Genomic DNA, 19812 nt, shown 5'->3' with positions numbered 1-19812 from the left:
CATGATGAATGCATATCTGAGAAATTGTTTATCATGATCAGTGGACTAGAAATACAAAATGACTATTAACGTAATAACATGATTTCAGCCCATGGACATATCACAATATATTGCGTATTACATTTCCCTTGACGAGCAGCTTTTAATGATGAGGCTTCAGCTATTTATAATTTTTCCATAATAATTCCACTAGGTTCATGCACCACTTGTTATTATCATGTTAGATTCTGACTACAGAGGATATTTTGTACTCTAGTAATCATATATTGATGAAATCTCTAATCATCTAATTCGAACTTTATGAAAGAATAGTTTTGTTCAGTAACTGTAAAAATTGAATAAAACATCTGTTTTAACCTTCAAAGTTCCAGAGAATATTCTACCAACCATGTAGATGGCATGTAGTCATGGTGAGACGGTCTGGCAGTGTATGGTCTGGTGACGCCACTGTCTGGAACATAGCTGAACCATGGCAGCCCCAGAGTGGACCAGTCTAACCAGGGGTTGCAGATACATATCAGACACATTGTAACCAACGGATCCTCATTGCATGTCTGTGCATGTCGACCTTGAAGATCCTCGGTAGAATAGGTCTTCAGCGTTCATGTGTCAATCGCTGGATTGCCTGGTCCAGACTCGATTATTTAGAGACTGCCGTCATATAGCTGGAATATTGCTTACAACAAACAAACAAAACTGTGCATGTCCCTCACAGTTTATGCTATGATGCGTGGTTGTGTCCCTTAGGGACACCAGGAACCTAGGATTGTGGGTTCAAATCCTGGTTCTATGTTTCCAGGTTTGTGAGCACCATACTCATGGTTGTGTTTCCCCAAAGTGGTGAGATCTGAGACCTGCATCACTTCGGACTTTGCTCCCACATGAAGCTGCCATGCCGTGATATTACTGGAATTCTGTTCAAAGCAGTGTTAAACAAATATACAATGACCCGGAGCCTATGTACTCAAAACACTGTGGTAGTCATGACCTATTTTACTCTATGTAGGTTGTTGTGACCTAAATTTCATTTTATTGAGAAACTGTGGGGACCACTATATGATTGATGTTTTACACTTGGTGTGAAGTGGTTCTTTTCTTGTGATGAGGCTGCAGAAAGTTTCTTCCTTATTGTAACTACTACAAATGTCCGATGAGCTACAGGGCCTTGTGTCTTCAATCTCATTAAGATAAGATCTTGGTTCTAGCTCTGCTAAACAAAGATCTGAGGACGTCCCATTATATGTCATGTCAGAATGACCAATCATCCAACCAATCAGAGCCTCGCTTTAATACCAGATCAGAATGTGTTTTTTTTGTGATCATGCAACCTTGAAAAGGTTAACGTGAGATATATCTGAACAACAGTTACGAGCTGTTCGACTGATTCCATCAAAATCACCATCTATCTCTCACTTCAGTGGGGTGAACATTTGAAATGAAAGACTTTCCATAGTCTGTGAGAAGGACTACCATCCAATCTCTGTCATATATTAGACATTCCAGAATTATGTTTTGTTCTGTTTTCAAAGTTATAATCGAGAACTTTGTCAACATATTTTTCAAGCATACTCTAGAATTGAAATCTCCATTTTGAAACCAGCTCGAGAAAGCTGCATTCTGATTGGCTAATGTTGAGCTTCCTGTTAGTCACTTCATTGGTGGGTCAAAATTTGCGAAAGGTTGTTCTGACGTGACCCGTAATGGGATGTCCTCAGATCTTTGTTTAGCCACTGTGAGAACTAAGATCTGATTTCAATGAGGTTGCTTGTGTCTTATTCCTTGTATTTTAGTACAAATAAACTGCTGTCTTGCAGGTGTGTTTTTGCTGATATGGTTTCACTGATAAGCATCGACTCCTGTAACCTGAAGGTGCTTAATGTGGTTGACTCACTAGAGGTCAGGAATATTCTATTATATTTGATTTTGTCTTGAAGTGTTTATGAATATTACTCTGTTATTTGAGAGCCTAAGTGGTTCAAAATATAAGGCTGACTTCATCATCCAAAACTTGCTTCCACAACAGATATCATTGTAACGAAATTGTATCACAATCCTTTGCAGATAATTTTTATGTCGTTATAGTTACCATGATATCACAATCAATTGACATTATTAATATCTATGCCACTGTAGCTGCTACGCTGGGTGCTTTTCACTCAAGACTTATTATTGTTTAAAAACTGAACATGTTGGAAGAATGATTTTGGGATGATAAATACAGTCGGCCCATGTTGTATAGATATCCATTATCTCTAATTTGCCAATTCCGTGATTCCTCGATATAACGCTACTCGATATACTACAGCTAGCCCGAATGCAGCACGGTAACCCTTGCTCCCCTTAGTCATGAAGATTTCCCTACAAAGTGTGTTAATGCAAATAAAGTGACAAATAAACTGATGAGATGTAATTACCAGTTACAGTACACGTGTGTGTATTTGTTAAACAGTTACAGTACATGTGTGTGTGTATTTGTTAAACAGTTACAGTACGTGTGTGTGTATTTGTTAAACAATTACAGTACATGTGTGTGTATTTGTTAAACAGTTACAGTACGTGTGTGTGTATTTGTTAAACAGTTACAGTACATGTGTGTGTATTTGTTCAACAGTTACAGTACACGTGTGTGTATTTGTTAAACAGTTACAGTACACGTGTGTGTATTTGTTAAACAGTTACAGTACACGTGTGTGTATTTGTTCAACAGTTACAGTACATGTGTGTGTATTTGTTCAACAGTTACAGTACACGTGTGTGTATTTGTTAATCAGTTACAGTACACGTGTGTGTATTTGTTCAACAGTTACAGTACATGTGTGTGTATTTGTTAAACAGTTACAGTACATGTGTGTGTATTTGTTAAACAGTTACAGTACACGTGTGTGTATTTGTTCAACAGTTACAGTACATGTGTGTGTATTTGTTAAACAGTTACAGTACACGTGTGTGTATTTGTTCAACAGTTACAGTACACGTGTGTGTATTTGTTAAACAGTTACAGTACACGTGTGTGTATTTGTTAATCAGTTACAGTACATGTGTGTGTATTTGTTAAACAGTTACAGTACGTGTGTGTGTATTTGTTAAACAGTTACAGTACATGTGTGTGTGTATTTGTTAAACAGTTACAGTACACGTGTGTGTATTTGTTAAACAGTGACAGTACACGTGTGTGTATTTGTTAAACAGTTACAGTACACGTGTGTGTATTTGTTAAACAGTTACAGTACACGTGTGTGTATTTGTTAAACAGTGACAGTACATGTGTGTGTATTTGTTAAACAGTGACAGTACACATGTGTGTATTTGTTAAACAGTTACAGTACACATGTGTGTATTTGTTAAACAGTTACAGTACACGTGTGTGTATTTGTTAAACAGTTACAGTACACGTGTGTGTATTTGTTAAACAGTTACAGTACACGTGTGTGTATTTGTTAAACAGTTACAGTACACATGGTTGTATTTGTTAAACAGTTACTTTCCAGATACATTGTATCTGGCTGCATGTGATTGTAACCATGCATTCTGCCTTTTGCTGCGGTTGTGAAACGTATGATGTATACACATCTGGCATTATACTCACATAAAATCAAATCATAGCAACAAGAAACTTAAGCTGCATTGTTTGATTTAATACTCATCTCAGCTTATTGTGATAAGTAAGATAACAAGTACGTGAGATGTCTTTGAACTTCAAACCGACCGCATGTAATACAATAACAACAATAGAAACAATGGCTTCCAGGATTTATTCTGGACTTGACTAACTGTGACAGACCTAAAAATTACGTAATGTGTTGATCTTGATAAAATATTGTGTATCCTGCCTCGGAGGAGTATACATTGTCTCAGGAGGGGAATAAATCTCTGATACCCCGCCATGAGCAACATCAAGCTGCACATGGATTTCTGAGAGGCAGAATAAATCCCTTATACACCTTATTCAAAGCAAAATGGGGGCGGTCGGGTAGCCTAGTGGTTAAAGTGTTCGCTCGTCACGCCAAAGACCTAGGTTTAATTCCCGTCATGGGTACAATGTGTGAAGCCCATTAATGGTGTCCCCCGTCATGATATTGCTGGAATATTGCTAAAAACAGTATAAAACAATACTCACTCGCTGAAAGCCAAAAGCCACACACTTTTCCAAGTCAAAGGAAGTCATGCGACATAGTGCGAGCTACCCACAGCTCAATCGAACAGCTGTTTTCTATCAATTTTGAATTTGTTTGAATTATTAACAATGTCATATTAAAACATGTCGGTAAGATAAATGTGCTGTAGCAGGATCACTCTGGTTACATGGGGTTTTATGCATTCCTTGTTAGGTTTTATACCACGAGCCTCCTCGCCTTCGGCTAGTGGTTTCGAACCTAACGCGAGACACATAATACCCCATGTACCCCTCGTGATCCTGCTGCAACTTATATTGTCTAACTTAGTTTCATCCATAGAAGATAGGGGCATTAAATACAAACAAACATCAGTCGCTGACTTTGGTTGTAAAAAATATAATCCAAGTTGTAACTTCCATGACCACATGCCACTCACACAGCTGTTGATGAATGCTACTGATTGCCACTATAACACACATGTACACTGTAAATAATTTATCATAATTGTTATTCGTATTGCCTGTGAAAGGTTTGAAGGATGATTCTATTCAATGATACAGCAAATGAATGAAAACTAAATCCAAGTATTAATAATTACAACTGATGTGTGATTATTTTTTGTCATTATGCAGTGAAGCAAGAAAAAACCTTTATTTTGTAAGTGTAACTTAAATGTTACCTATTGTATTCAAATTCCAAACAGTATCCCTAAACTCGATGTAATTGCTTCAAATACCTGTATTTCATGCTTACTTGCACATGTGTTGGAAGTTACAGATACAAGCTGGTTGATAGCATCTTCCAGAGGCAAGGGAGTTAACAGACTATATAAGTCCATTTTCTAACCTTGCTGAACTAAGCTGGAATTGATGAGGTTTTTTTTGGGCTATACTAACGAGTCTATGCAAAGTCCAATCAAAACTGCATAACAAAATTGACATCAGCCATGACGCCATGAACTCGGCGTCAGCAGATATTTTCCAAGTCTTTTCATGTTTTTATTCAAGGTGCTCACGTGATGTGATGCATTTTGCAAAGTAAGAACTGTTTTATTACAATATAGATCTTGATTATTGATCAGATAGCCTTCACTGGGTGCTGCCATTTTTTGTACGCAAATGCAAAAGATAGGAGAGGTGGAATCTGATTGGTCAATAGGAGGGACATGGTAAGGACATAACATATTAGCAAATTAGCCCAATGTGTCAGCAACGGTAGAAAGTGAACTTTTACAATCAGCTAACTCCCTAGGTGGAGTGGAGTGGGCAAGATGGTGGAAAGTGGACATTTCTGCAATGTTTGATTGGTCATATTCAGCATTAGTCCGGACTAGAGCCATGCAAACACACACACACACATCGCTGTGTAAGTGCAATGGTCCTGATGCTGGCACTGTATAAGTGTCTTGATCCTGATGAAGTGAATCTGGTGATGTCCAAATAGGATAAATATTACCCAGCGGTTACTGTACCCTTAACATAGCCAACAGGAATATTTTCTAAAGCCCTCTTAGAAATATTTTTTCTCACGAAATGAATGGATAGTTATGCCAGAGAGTAAATGTCAGAGTTGTAGATTCTATAGAATTTCAAGAAATACCATCGACCATTAGACTGGACTGTAGATCTGTCACAATTACTTAATCTGATATGAGACATAAGATGTCTGTCGACGAGGCTGCTGTATTTGCTCAGAAAACATCATATTTGTGAAGGCAAATTGCAGAAGGAGTGTTTTCGATTCCAGATGTTTAAACTGGTGTGAAGATTTGAGGCACTGGGCTGATGTGTGTTGACTGTTGTCTTGTAGACAGGAAGACATGTCTGGGTCTTGATGTGATGGCCAGGATCTTCACATGCCCATAAGTGATCATTAAAAGACAATCCTGAAGAACGAGGAGACTCTGATGGTGAAGCATGGAGAGTGCTATGCAGCTACATTTATGATATTTTTCACATTCCAATAAAATATAACTAGAACATGAATATGAAGGTATGAGGACATGCATGGAGTGAGTGTTATGCTTTGTTCGTTTGTTGTTTAACGACTCACTCACCAATATTCCAGCTTTATGATGGCAGTCTGTGAATAATCAAGTCTGGGCCAGACAATCCAATGATTGCCATCATGAGCATTGATCCATGCAATTGGGATACGATGACATGCATCTACCAAGTCAGTTATCCTGACCACCTGTTCCGTTTGTCGTCTCTTACGACAAGCATAGTCGCCTGTTACGGCAAGCATGGGTTGCTGAAGACCTGTTCTATCCCGCATCTCCATGGGTCTGGTGTTATGCAGGTACACTTAAGGGTGCGTGGGGAGCAGGACATGTGTAGGGCACATTAATATGGGTCACTGATGACATGAACACTGAGGGTGTTCTGCCAAGGGGGATCCTTTAGAGAGTGTTGCATTACATCAGCCATGATCAGATAACCACTACTGACGCCTTGAAATGGACCTTAGTTCTCAGAGAATGGATACATATGCATGTACTATAAATGCAATACTTTGACTCGTACAAAGTCATATTTATTGTAGTTGGACTATTATTTGTCAACATATGGTTTTCACAATTGAAATAGCAAGTCTGCAGGAGCTCGTTGAACTGTTCTGTACATAAAATAATACTAAAGTGCTATGCTAATGATTATTGATATTTTAAATATTTATAAAAAAGGCCGTAACTGAAAAAACACAATATTAGAATATGTTATTCTTGGTAAAATAATAGTCTTGGATATTATTTGTTCTGATCATTGCATCAAAATAATGTTTTGTTACCGTATATCGCTGTGTATAAGGCGAGTTTTTCGTACCTCGAAATAGGGGACTTTCAAGGGGGGTTGTCTTATACACAGGGTTGAAGAGTTTTGATGTTTTTCCCCCCAACACAGACATAACTGTGAGCATGTTACACCGGAAATACCATGCCAACAAATCCATACTGATGTACGCAAACTAATCATGTAATTACACTGTCTGCATATAAAAAGTGTTCATTGTATATCTGGACTTACCTTTGTAATCTATTTTATTAATTTTATTCAAAATTTCATTCAATATTGGACCGCCTCCGTGGTCTAGAGGTATCAGTCCGGACTAAATCTTTAAAGTTATATTATTTGCGAATTATTAACCAAATCACCGGCAGATTCCGAGAAACGTGTGTACAGCTGATTGCTACTTCCGGCTTAGTTTACGAAAAAATACACACGGTAATCTGAATCACTGCATATTTAACAATGCCTATCAGAACAGAAAATACAATTTAATCGGTAAATGATCATGTTTAGTGTTTTTTTTTATCTCAACCTTTAAATTTGTATTGACCAAGTTCAATTGTTATGATCTGTTCATTTCCCTAATCGCAGAATGGAAACGTTGTGACACGTTTTTATTGCAAAGGTAGGGATTGTGTAGGCACTAGTGACATGCTTCATATTCGCTTTACAGATGGGATATATAAATTAGCATCGATTTTAAAGGCTTGTTCAGGGGGGTCATCTTATACATGGGGTTGCTTTATAGGTGGCAATATACGGTATTTTATCAGGTATTTTGTAACTGGATCAGTGGAAGATTGGGAGAAAATGTGGCCAGCTGATTGCTTTTTCCAGCTTATTTATGAGATATACACATTGTAATCTTAATCTGTGCATATAAAACAATGCCTGGCACAGCAAGAAATACAAATGTATCAACACTCAACATTGTATTAAGTATTGTGTATATGTTTGGATGGTGAGGTACCCTGGTGAGTTACCCAGGTGAGGTACCCAGGTGACGTACCCCGGTGAGGTAGCCTAGTGAGGTACCCAGGTGAGTTACCCAGGTGAGGTACCCAGGTGAGTTACCCCGGTGAGGTAGCCTAGTGAGGTACCCAGGTGAGTTACCCTGGTGAGGTACCCAGTTGACGTACCCCGGTGAGGTAGCCTAGTAAGGTACCCAGGTGAGTTACCCAGGTGAGTTACCCTGGTGAGTTCCCCAGGTGAGGTAGCCTAGTGGGATCTCCAGACAGGAGACCTTGTTTTGATTGCCCACTTCAGTCCAACATGTGAAGACCATTTCTTGTGTCCCTCTTGTCATGAAATATCTGGAATATTTTTAATAATGAACCTCATTCTTTATGAATGATTCAAGATCAGAGTATGTTTCTCGTACCACAAGTTGGCCTCAATAGCACACAGACAAGCAGTCACAGACAACAAGCAACAGACTTTACTACTACACCCTAGTGGTTCACAAACTCACAGACCTCTTGCATTACGATTCATCTCTCACGAAAACCTGATGGTATTTCTTCATAAACTGTGGATTGTCTTGTTTACATGCTTATGCATTATCTCCATGGAAACACCTTTTGATAGTCTGTCTAGTCTGTCTAGTCTGTCTTACAGACCCTGATACAAATATAAATCAAAAATACAGCCCATGCAAGTCTATAATGTTTGGCAAGTCTAGATCACTGCAGTATCAGAAAATGAAGAGAGTCACTGGGCTCCTTTTTATTATTGTCCCCCGCCGCGCGAAAGCGCGAAGCGGGGGATATTGTATTCACGACCGTCCGTACGTACGTCCGTACGTCCCAGCTGTTTGTTGCCGTGATATCTCAAGAACTAAACACTGGATTGTCTTCATATTTGGAACTATGGTGCATATACAGACTCCACAGACACCAGTCAGTTTTGGTGACGTTTACCCCATTTTCAAGGTCACAGCAGGCAAATCTGCTTTTGGAGTTGGAAAACGGTGTTGCCGCGATATCTCAAGAACTAAACGCTGGATTGTTTTCATATTTGTTACTATGGTGCATATACAGACTCCACAGACACCAGTCAGTTTTGGTGACGTTTACCCCATTTTCAAGGTCACAGCAGGCAAATCTGCTTTTGGAGTTGGAAAACGGTGTTGCCGCGATATCTCAAGAACTAAACGCTGGATTGTTTTCATATTTGTTACTATGGTGTATATACAGGCGGGGGACATTTCATCACTTTGTGACAAATACTTGTATTTGTATTAAGGTAACTGAACAACTGTTTTTTCTGTACGAAATGTTCATTTCAGAGACTAGATGTTAGTCTAGTAGTCTGTCATACAGTCCCAGAAACAAATACATCCAATATATCCAATGCAAGTCTATGAAAGTTGGCAAGACTAGATTACTGCAGTTTCAGCAGGGTCTCTTGACTCCTGTTTCTTATATTATATTTAGATGATATAACAACTGTTTCTTTCCCGTGAAGATTAGAATTGGTCCTATGTTTGTCGTCAGAGGTAACTATGCTTATCGTAAGAGATGACTAACAGGATCTGGTGATCTGACCTGCTGACTTGGTTCATGCATGTCATCGTATCCCAATTGCGTGGGGGCGGTCGGGTAGCCTAGTGGTTGAACCGTTCGCTCGTCATGCCGAAGACCCAGGTTCGATTCCCGACATGGGTACAATGTGTGAAGCCAATTTCTGTTGTCCCCCGCTGTGATATTGCTGGAATATTGCTAAATGCAGCGTAAAATCATACTCACTCACTCACCAATTGCGTGGATTGATGCTCATGATGTCACTCCGTTGATTGTCTGGTCCAGACTTGATTATTTACGGATTGCCATCATACAGCTGGAATATTGCTGAGTGCGGCGTTAAACAACAAACAAACAAACATTTCAGAGACAAGATGTTATTCTAACCTTTTGGCTTCAGTTAATTGTGTACATACAGTCCAAAAGTTTACGTGTCTCATATGAAGGAGCTGATTATATCTTACTATAAACCAAACCAAAAACTTGTGATTTAATAAAGGTGAGCTACAGAGCATGTGCTAGTTCTCCCTGCTGATGTGGGAAGGAGGACATGCAGCAGGTATAGGTGATGCTGCATGGCTGGCATCTCCACGTCTGCAGCAGATAAACTTTGATTGAACAGTGTAATTGAATCCCCCACTGATACTGCAGTAAGAGGCTAGTCAAACTGTGATGAGAATGGATTAGGGTTCAGTTCAATAAGGGATCCTGCAGTTTAACACACACTTACACAAGACTTTTGTACTAGCTTTGGCCTTGAGTCCAAACTGTATGCTTTCATTTCACTTGTATGTTTATTGAAAGAGATGTAGAAAAAGAATGGGTGGATGTGGGTGGTGGTGTCGGTATGGATATTTCTGTTATTTCTTTTCATACACAAATGTCCCTATCAAATATACATGTATAATCAAAATGGCATACCAGAAGACGTTAAAAGATGGTACTTCTTGTTACCTTGCCTGGTGCTTGGCATTAAGGGCCTAATATAAGGACTGGTCGGCTTGAATTCAGTGTACCGTGTCTGAGTGGTGTATTCATTACAAACTGTGACATTGTATCTCAGTGCGCTAGCACTATCAGCATCTGTCAGGTCTGGTACCAGCAGACACTCGCACCCATGCACACATGCTGTGGAAATAAACCAAAAAATACAGACGGCATAATCATAAAAAAATGACTGAAGTGGCACCTAGTTTATATACATGTTTTCCAATCTATCTCTTTGCTAATTTTATGATCCTTGGTTTGCGTATCACATCCACACCAAAATGGAACTGATCTTTGACTAAATTCCACCAGTTAGGGTTTTCCGCACACTGTGCCATGACTGAAGTGCCAGGGGATACTATTCCAAGTTCAACTCACATCACTCACTCCAGATAGAACGATTCTGTAGTGGCAGAAGATATGGGCATCTTCTTAGTCTTTGACACGTAAAATGTAGCTTCTTTTAACATTTTGTTCCAACATGCCCAAGGACATGTGTTTCTTAGCTGACTTGGAGTTGGCCACCTGACACCTATCAAGACCAGATTCATTTCAATGATGATTAAAAGGTTCAAACAGTCCAGTTAAATAATGTTATCCATAGGCAGTTGTCTTTATCTCAAAGATCAGCTTGCATTGTAAGTTTTATGGCAAGATCTATTAATCATCCATTTGCGATAATATGACAAAGGGATAAATATATTCCAGAAACTTTATGTATATTGTAAAATTGTGATTTGTCTTGTAGAAAAGGTAATCGGTTTTGTAAGGATACCAGATATTTATGTTAAGTACAGCCTTGTGGAACATAAGTTTGCAACATTGAAACTCAGCTCTGCCCTCTAGCATCAAAGCATGATCGATCTTGGATCTGAAGGGATCGTGACCTATCTGATGTTTTAGATAATATCATCTCTCTGACATTGGTGTTTATATTCCTGGCTGACTGTTTATAATATTACAAGTATAGTGTAACGAAGATGGTAAATTGCAAAAACAGAATCTGGATCGATGCATGGATATGTTGGCTGGTCTATCTCAGATGAGCTCAGCCATGAAATAACGTTCTAAAATAAGTTCCAGAGATGATCCCCCATGTTTCTTCTTGCTCTGCCAAAGATCTCCATTCCTGGTGAACTGTGGAGGTTTCTAACTTGTTAAAGAGCTCATGTGTTTTATCAGCTAGGTTAATCTCCATGCTAGGATTGTGTTTACAGGGTAATTACATGGTTTGCTGGACTTGGAAACAGGAGGACACTGATAACATAAACAGCTAGATAGGATGTGGGTGAACATGGACAGTGGGTGAAGGTGGGCAGTAATATAGAAAGTCAAGGAAGGTGTCAATGGGTGCACATGGACAGTAGGTGAAGGAAGGCAGTAATATGGACAGTGGGTGAAGGTGTCGATGGGTGAACATGGCCAGTGGGTGAAGGTGTCGATGGGTGAACATGGCCAGTGGGTGAAGGTGTCGATGGGTGAACATGGACAGTGGGTGAAGGTGTCGGTGGGTGAACATGGACAGTGGGTGAAGGTGTCGATGGGTGAACATGGACAGTGGGTGAAGGTGTCGGTGGGTGAACATGGCCAGTGGGTGAAGGTGTCGATGGGTGAACATGGACAGTGGGTGAAGGTGTCGGTGGGTGAACATGGACAGTGGGTGAAGGTGTCGATGGGTGAACATGGCCAGTGGGTGAAGATGTCGGTGGGTGAACATGGCCAGTGGGTGAAGGTGTCGGTGGGTGAACATGGCCAGTGGGTGAAGGTGTCGAAGGGTGAACATGGTCAGTGGGTGAAGGTGTCGGGGGATGAACATGGCCAGTGGGTGAAGGTGGGCAGTAATATAGACAGTCAAGGAAGGTGTTGGTGTGGGAACATGGACAGTTAATGAAGGTGTCGGTGGGTGAACATGGTCAGTGGGTGAAGGTGTCGGGGGATGAACATGGCCAGTGGGTGAAGGTGGGCAGTAATATAGACAGTCAAGGAAGGTGTTGGTGTGGGAACATGGACAGTTAATGAAGGTGTCGGTGGGTGAACATGGCCAGTGGGTGAAGGTGTCGATGGGTGAACATGGACAGTGGGTGAAGGTGTCGATGGGTGAACATGGACAGTGGGTGAAGGTGTCGGTGGGTGAACATGGCCAGTGGGTGAAGGTGTCGATGGGTGAACATGGACAGTGGGTGAAGGTGTCGATGGGTGAACATGGACAGTGGGTGAAGGTGTCGGTGGGTGAACATGGACAGTGGGTGAAGGTGTCGATGGGTGAACATGGACAGTGGGTGAAGGTGTCGGTGGGTGAACATGGACAGTGGGTGAAGGTGTCGATGGGTGAACATGGACAGTGGGTGAAGGTGTCGGTGGGTGAACATGGACAGTGGGTGAAGGTGTCGATGGGTGAACATGGCCAGTGGGTGAAGGTGTCGGTGGGTGAACATGGCCAGTGGGTGAAGGTGTCGAAGGGTGAACATGGTCAGTGGGTGAAGGTGTCGGGGGATGAACATGGCCAGTGGGTGAAGGTGGGCAGTAATATAGACAGTCAAGGAAGGTGTTGGTGTGGGAACATGGACAGTTAATGAAGGTGTCGGTGGGTGAACATGGCCAGTGGGTGAAGGTGTCTGTGGGTGAACATGGCCAGTGGGTGAAGGTGGGCAGTAATATGGACAGTCAAGGAAGGTGTTGGTGTGTGAACATGGACAGTTAATGAAGGTGTCGGTGGGTGAACATGGCCAGTGGGTGAAGGTGTCGGTGGGTGAACATGGCCGGTGGGTGAAGGTGTCTGTGGGTGAACATGGCCAGTGGGTGAGGGTGGGCAGTAATATGGACAGTCAAGGAAGGTGTCGGTGGGTGAAGGCCTAGACACTGTTGATGCCCACACTGTTGATGCCTGCACTGATGTCCACACTCTTGATGCCACTGTTGATGCCCACTATGGATGCCCATACTGTTGATGCTCACTGTTGATGCTCACTGTTGATGCCCACTATTGATGCCCACACTCTTGATACCCACTATTGATGCCCGTGTTCTTGATGCCCACACACTTGATGCCCACTATTGATGTCCACACTCTTGATGCCAACACTCTTGATGCCACTGTTGATACCCACTATTGATGCCCATACTCTCAATGCCCACTGTTGATGCCCACTATTGATGTCCACTCTGTTGATGCCCACACTCTTGATGCCCACACAGGTGATGCCCACACAGGTGATGCCCACTGTTGATGCTCACTGTTGATGCCCACACTCTTGATGCCCACACTGTTGATGCCCACACTGTTGATGCCCACTCTTGATGCCCACACTGTTGATGCCCACACTCTTGATGCCCACTATTGATGCCCACACTGTTGATGCCCACACTATTGATGCCCACACTGTTGATGCCCACACTCTTGATGCCCACACTGTTAATGCCCACACTCTTGATGCCCACTCTTGATGCCCACTCTTGATGCCCACACTCTTGATGCCCACACTCTTGATGCCCACTATTGATGCCCACACTCTTGATGCCCACTCTTGATGCCCACACTGTTGATGCCCACACTCTTGATGCCCACTGTTAATGCCCACACTCTTGATACCCACTATTGATGCCCACTCTGTTGATGCCCACACTGTTGATGCCCACACTCTTGATGCCCACACTCTTGATGCCCACACTGTTGATGCCCACACTGTTGATGCCCACTCTTGATGCCCACACTGTTGATGCCCACTCTTGATGCCCACACTCTTGATACCCACACTGTTGATGCCCACACTGTTGATGCCCACTCTTGATGCCCACACTCTTGATGCCCACACTGTTGATGCCCACACTGTTGATGCCCACTCTTGATGCCCACACTGTTGATGCCCACTCTGTTGATGCCCACACTGTTAATGCCCACACTCTTGATACCCACTATTGATGCCCACTCTGTTGATGCCCACACTGTTGATGCCCACACTCTTGATACCCACTGTTGATGCCCACACTCTTGATACCCACTGTTGATGCCCCCACTATTGATGCCCACACTCTTGATACCCACGCTGTTAATGCCCACACTCTTGATACCCACTATTGATGCCCACTCTGTTGATGCCCACACTGTTGATGCCCACACTCTTGATACCCACTGTTGATGCCCACACTCTTGATACCCACACTGTTAATGCCCACACTCTTGATACCCACTGTTGATGCCCCCACTGTTGATGCCCACACTCTTGATACCCACACTGTTAATGCCCACACTCTTGATACCCACACTGTTAATGCCCACACTCTTGATACCCACTGTTGATGCCCCCACTGTTGATGCCCACACTCTTGATACCCACACTGTTAATGCCCACACTCTTGATACCCACTGTTGATGCCCCCACTGTTGATGCCCCCACTGTTGATGCCCACACTGTTGATACCCACACTCTTGATGCCCACACTCTTGATGCCAACACTCTTGATGCCCACTATTGGTGCCACCGTTAATGCCCACACTCTTGATACCCACTATTGATGCCCACTATTGATGCCCACACTGTTGATGCCCACACTGTTGATGCCCACTCTGTTGATGCCCACACTCTTGATGCCCACACTGTTGATGCCCACTCTTGATGCCCACACTGTTGATGCCCACACTGTTGATGCCCACACTGTTGATGCCCACGCTTGATGCCTGTGTTAATGCCCACACTCTTGATGCCCACTCTTGATGCCCACTGTTAATGCCCACCCTCTTGATGCCCACACTCTTGATACCCACTATTGATGCCCACTATTGATGCCCACACTGTTGATGCCCACACTCTTGATGCCCACTCTTGATGCCCACCGTTAATGCCCACACTCTTGATACCCACTATTGATGCCCACTCTGTTGATGCCCCCACTGTTGATGCCCACTCTGTTGATGCCCACTCTGTTGATGCCCCCACTGTTGATGCCCACACTCTTGATGCCCACTCTTGATGCCCACACTGTTGATACCCACTCTTGATGCCCACTATTGATACCCACTATTGATGCCCACTCTGTTGATGCCCCCACTGTTGATGCCCACTCTGTTGATGCCCACTCTGTTGATGCCCCCACTGTTGATGCCCACACTCTTGATGCCCACTCTTGATGCCACTGTTAATGCCCACACTCTTGATACCCACTATTGATGCCCACTCTGTTGATGCCCCCACTGTTGATGCCCCCACTGTTGATGCCCACATTCTTGATGCCCACACTCTTGATGCCCACTCGTGATGCCCACTGTTGTTGCTCACTATTGATTCCCACACTGTTGATGCCTACACTGTTGATGCCCACACTCTTGATGCCCACTCTTGATACCCACTATTGATGCCCACTCTGTTGATGCACACTCTTGATGCCCACTATTGATGCCCACTCTGTTGATGCCCACTCTTGATGCCACTGTTGATGCCCACACTATCAACAACTAGACTGACTATTTCTGCCTTCCGTCATTAGAGACAATTTAAAGTGCTCCTGACATATGGCAGAAGTGTAACTGCATATGTAAGCTTCCTGCACACTCAACTATCACAGCATGACAATTTGCCCTTATTCCTGATTGATTTAGAAACTGTCACATGAGTACTGTATATAGAAAAGGATATTGACTCCATGTTGGGGCTGATGTTTTATGATGTTAACTCGCGTTCCTATATATTGAGTCCAGTGATTCCACTGCTGTGATATATTTTTTCAATATCAATATACACTCCAGTACAAGGAAGTGAATTATCTGCTGCCTTCTGATGTTGAGACATTTGTATTGTTTATGTGATGGTCGATCAGCAAGTTTATGGAGCAGAATATTCGTTGATGCAATACTTCAAGGTGGTCTAGTAATTTTGGGAGTAAACTGGAAGCAATGTACCCTATTACTGAAGCCTGCCTTGCTTTGAGACCAATGAAGATTTGTCTACAGACACAACATGGCTGATGTATGATGGGAATGCTGTAACCTAGATCTCAACTCTTGCCCATTATAGTCGGTGAAGGGAGATTACTTAACAAGGAGTGTCTTCTACACTTTATATTAGGGCCTTGCATTCAGTGAGTTAAAATTTAATGTCGCATCGTCATTATTCCAACCATATAGCAACAACCCTCTGTTTAGACCACCAGTGTATGACCATGTACAGTTCCATTTTATTGATAAGAAAATTGATGTATGAAATGAAAACACATAAAAAGTTATAAGCTATTAAAGTAAATCATGAATTTAGAAAGATCATGAAGGAGCTTACATAGTTTTTGAAGATTTATTGTGGTTTCGAAAGGGTCATTTGCAGGCAACATGTGCAGCAGTTTTAAACGAATGCAGAAAAAAAGATCATTTAAAACATAATACAGAGATGGTAGACATTCACGAGGACCTGGATGATTGCGGACTGTTGTACATTAACCAACTCCCTCATGAAGTCAAATGGTGTTAGTGCTTGTGCAGAGGTCTCACTGTGGTGGCATGTTTTGTCCCAGAAGCAGCATGAGCAAAGACATGCAGAATAAGTTTTTGACTCTTCATACTAATTACAGCTGATTCCTGTGACTGCATGTGGTTCCTCGTGTATCAGATCAGTTGAACCTTGTCACTGAATGTTAGTGCCAGTTGACAAAAGCTTCACACTCAGGCTGTGGGTTGTTTCTTCAGTATGACAATGTTTTCCAATATGTACAAACTGTAACACCTAGTTCCCATGTCTCTGTTGTTTAGTGATGTCCAGTTGTTATGTCACAAGGGACATGGAAGGAAGGAAAATTCCAAATATCCAAAACCTGCCTTGAGACAGAAAAAATACATGCATTCATTGCACAGATGTTAGTGCAGATAATAATTGAAGCTGTTCAGTAAGTTCGGGTGTTCTAAGTGATGCACTCTCATGAAGTGGTCTTGTTGTAGAGTGTCTGCCCGGAGACTGGAAGGTCTGGGGTTTGATGCTCGCCTGTGTCATACCAAAAGACGTTAAAAGATGGTACTTGTTGTTACCCTGTTTGACGCTCCACATTAAGGGGCTAAAACAAGGACTGGTCAGCTCTGAGTCAGTATACTGTGCAGTACAGCCTTGAACATCACTTAGCCAGGTCATGTATCATTGGTTCAAATCCAAGATGTTCTTAATCTGTCGTCACCATATCGATTCTTTTCAGTTTCAAGAAAAGGTAAAACTCTTCTGCATTACTTAACTGAGCATCGCTACCATTAAACCCAACTCACTACTCATTCCACTTAAAACCTTACTCCAAATCACTCAGCAGAAAGGGGACATGAGTAGAGGGATCGAAGGCACTGCAATCAAAATGCCATTGGTTGTGCTGAGATGTGTCGCATAACCACTCACTCACTCACTCACTCACTCACTCACTCACTCTGAACAATGATGAATCATAACGTCACAATTGTTTCTGTTAATCTTTAATCATTTGTATTCTTGGATGTATGAGAAATGAATACATATGTGTCTCCTTTGTCTGTGATACTGTAAAGTGGGTAAGGGGTCCTCATTATTTGCTTTGATATGATTCTTTGCCAAACAGACAACAGCCTTGCTCTGTCCTCCATGGACTTGTCTTTGACTGAAGCCCAAAGAGCGGTATGGGAGATTACCCCATTACAGCATGATTACATTACTCAAGAGCATCTGCTCCTCAAACACTGGAACAAGTTCTAGACAAATTATTCACAAGTGGTGTTACTTATCTGAGGCTTTGTCTTCAGAGTGTATTAGAAGTGAGCAACCGGCATGATTGCTGTGTTATACTGGCATAACCCATCTGACATGGACAATTGGCTCTGATTCCAGTATCATAAGATAGTCAAGGGGTTTTTCCCATATGAATTCCAGGGCAGAAGGTGTCCCCAGTGCACTTAGCTTGTTATAAGTAGGTGACACAAATGGTGATCAGGTGGGCGCAATGGTGGTATGGCATTTACAGTCCTGAATGGGGTCCACCTGTGAACACTATACTTGTCAGAAGTGGTTGACCCAAATGGGAGTTGGTGGGTGCAATTGTGGTATGGACATTCCTGGATGTCTCTGTCTCGACTGTGACCTGGTTAGTGGATTTGAGCCATGTTTTCCCTCTGATGATATGGGTTTGATTCTACTTTGTGGTTTTAATCATTCTCTGGTGATATGGATTTGATCGTCTTCTGTGATGAAAGGCATTTGATACTTCTCTGGCAATGTGGATTTGATACTTCTCTGGTGATGTGGATTTGATACTTCTCTGGCAATGTGGATTTGATACTTCTCTGGCATTGTGGATTTGATAATTCTCTGGCAATGTGGATTTGGTACTTCTCTGGCAATGTGGATTTGATACTTCTCTGGTGATGTGGATTTGATACTTCTCTGACTTGGATTTGATCCTTTTCTGGCAATGTGGATTTGATCGTCTTCTCTGATATGCATTTGATACTTCTCTGGTGATGTGGATTTGATACTTCTCTGGCAATGTGGATTTGATACTTCTCTGGCAGTGTGGATTTGATAATTCTCTGGCAATGTGGATTTGGTACTTCTCTGGCAATGTGGATTTGATACTTCTCTGGTGATGTGGATTTGATACTTCTCTGACTTGGATTTGATCCTTTTCTGGCAATGTGGATTTGATCGTCTTCTCTGATATGCATTTGATACTTCTCTGGCGATGTGGATTTGATCCTTCCCTGGCAATGTGGATTTGATACTTTTCTGGCAATGTGGATTTGATACTTCTCTGGTGATGTGGATTTGATACTTCTCTGACTTGGATTTGATCCATCTCTGGCAATGTGGATTTGATCATCTTCTCTGATGATATGCATTTGATACTTCTCTGGCAGTGTGGATTTGATCCTTCTCTGGCAATGTGGATTTGATCGTTCTCTGGCAATGTGGATTTGATACTTCTCTGGCAATGTGGATTTGGTACTTCTCTGGCAATGTGGATTTGGTACTTTTCTGGTGATATGGATTTGATACTTCTCTGACTTGGATTTGATCCTTTTCTGATGGGGTTTGATATTTCTCTGGTGATGTGGATTTGATATTTCTCAGCTGTACCAAAGTGCTACGCTTATTAAGTTATTTCAAATATATATAGTAAAGCTGAACTAAAATAACATTATATTGGAATAGATTATTCCTAATAAAAAAATAGTTTCAGATAGAATTATTCGGATCATTGTATCAAAATTCTTAAAAGTTATATTTGTGGATAATTTTTAACTGAATCACAGGTAGATTCTGAGAAATGCGTGTACAGCTGATTGCTACTTCAGGCTTAGTTTACGAGAACATACAGATGATAATCTTAATCTCTGCATATAGAACAAAGCCTGTCAGAACAGGAAATACAATTTAATTGGTAAATCATCATGTATACGGTAGTCTATTTTGC

The 19812-nt window shown here is 41.9% G+C and overlaps 3 protein-coding genes across 3 annotated transcripts; 2 read left to right on the top strand and 1 right to left on the bottom strand.

Moving 5' to 3' along the window:
- Positions 1–11818: 11818 nt before the first annotated feature.
- On the top strand, positions 11819–12298 carry LOC139454100 (uncharacterized). Its single transcript, XM_071235607.1, has one exon. The coding sequence runs from the start codon at positions 11819–11821 to the stop codon at positions 12296–12298; it is 480 nt and encodes a 159-aa protein (XP_071091708.1).
- A 127-nt stretch (positions 12299–12425) lies between these two features.
- On the top strand, positions 12426–12983 carry LOC139454092 (uncharacterized). Its single transcript, XM_071235595.1, has one exon. The coding sequence runs from the start codon at positions 12426–12428 to the stop codon at positions 12981–12983; it is 558 nt and encodes a 185-aa protein (XP_071091696.1).
- Positions 12984–13557: 574 nt separating this feature from the next.
- On the bottom strand, positions 13558–16954 carry LOC139454083 (uncharacterized transmembrane protein DDB_G0289901-like). Its single transcript, XM_071235583.1, has 7 exons — positions 16886–16954; positions 15583–15753; positions 15270–15540; positions 14931–15062; positions 14702–14818; positions 14017–14294; positions 13558–13974 (listed from the first exon to the last, which is right to left on the bottom strand). The coding sequence occupies exons 1-7, from the start codon at positions 16952–16954 to the stop codon at positions 13558–13560; spliced, it is 1455 nt and encodes a 484-aa protein (XP_071091684.1).
- Positions 16955–19812: the final 2858 nt, after the last annotated feature.

Source organism: Haliotis cracherodii, unplaced genomic scaffold, assembly GCF_022045235.1.
Source record: "Haliotis cracherodii isolate W230 unplaced genomic scaffold, xgHalCrac1.p SCAF_1, whole genome shotgun sequence".
Taxonomy (NCBI): Eukaryota; Metazoa; Mollusca; class Gastropoda; order Lepetellida; family Haliotidae; genus Haliotis; species Haliotis cracherodii.
This window is presented reverse-complemented; position numbering and strand designations above follow the sequence as displayed.

Excerpts from the sequence above, each read along its gene's own strand:
- LOC139454083 (XM_071235583.1), bottom strand. The coding sequence starts at position 16,954 with ATGAAGAGTCAAAAACTTATTCTGCATGTCTTTGCTCATGCTGCTTCT. Across the intron at positions 14,819-14,930 it reads CAACAGTGTGGGCATCAATA|TGTGGGCATCAACAGTGGGG; the intron begins GTGGGCATCAAT and ends GGGTATCAACAG. Across the intron at positions 13,975-14,016 it reads ACAGTGTGGGCATCAACAGA|TGGGCATCAAGAGTGTGGGC; the intron begins GTGGGCATCAAT and ends GGGCATTAACAG.
- LOC139454092 (XM_071235595.1), top strand. The coding sequence starts at position 12,426 with ATGAAGGTGTCGGTGGGTGAACATGGCCAGTGGGTGAAGGTGTCGATG.
- LOC139454100 (XM_071235607.1), top strand. The coding sequence starts at position 11,819 with ATGGGTGAACATGGCCAGTGGGTGAAGGTGTCGATGGGTGAACATGGC.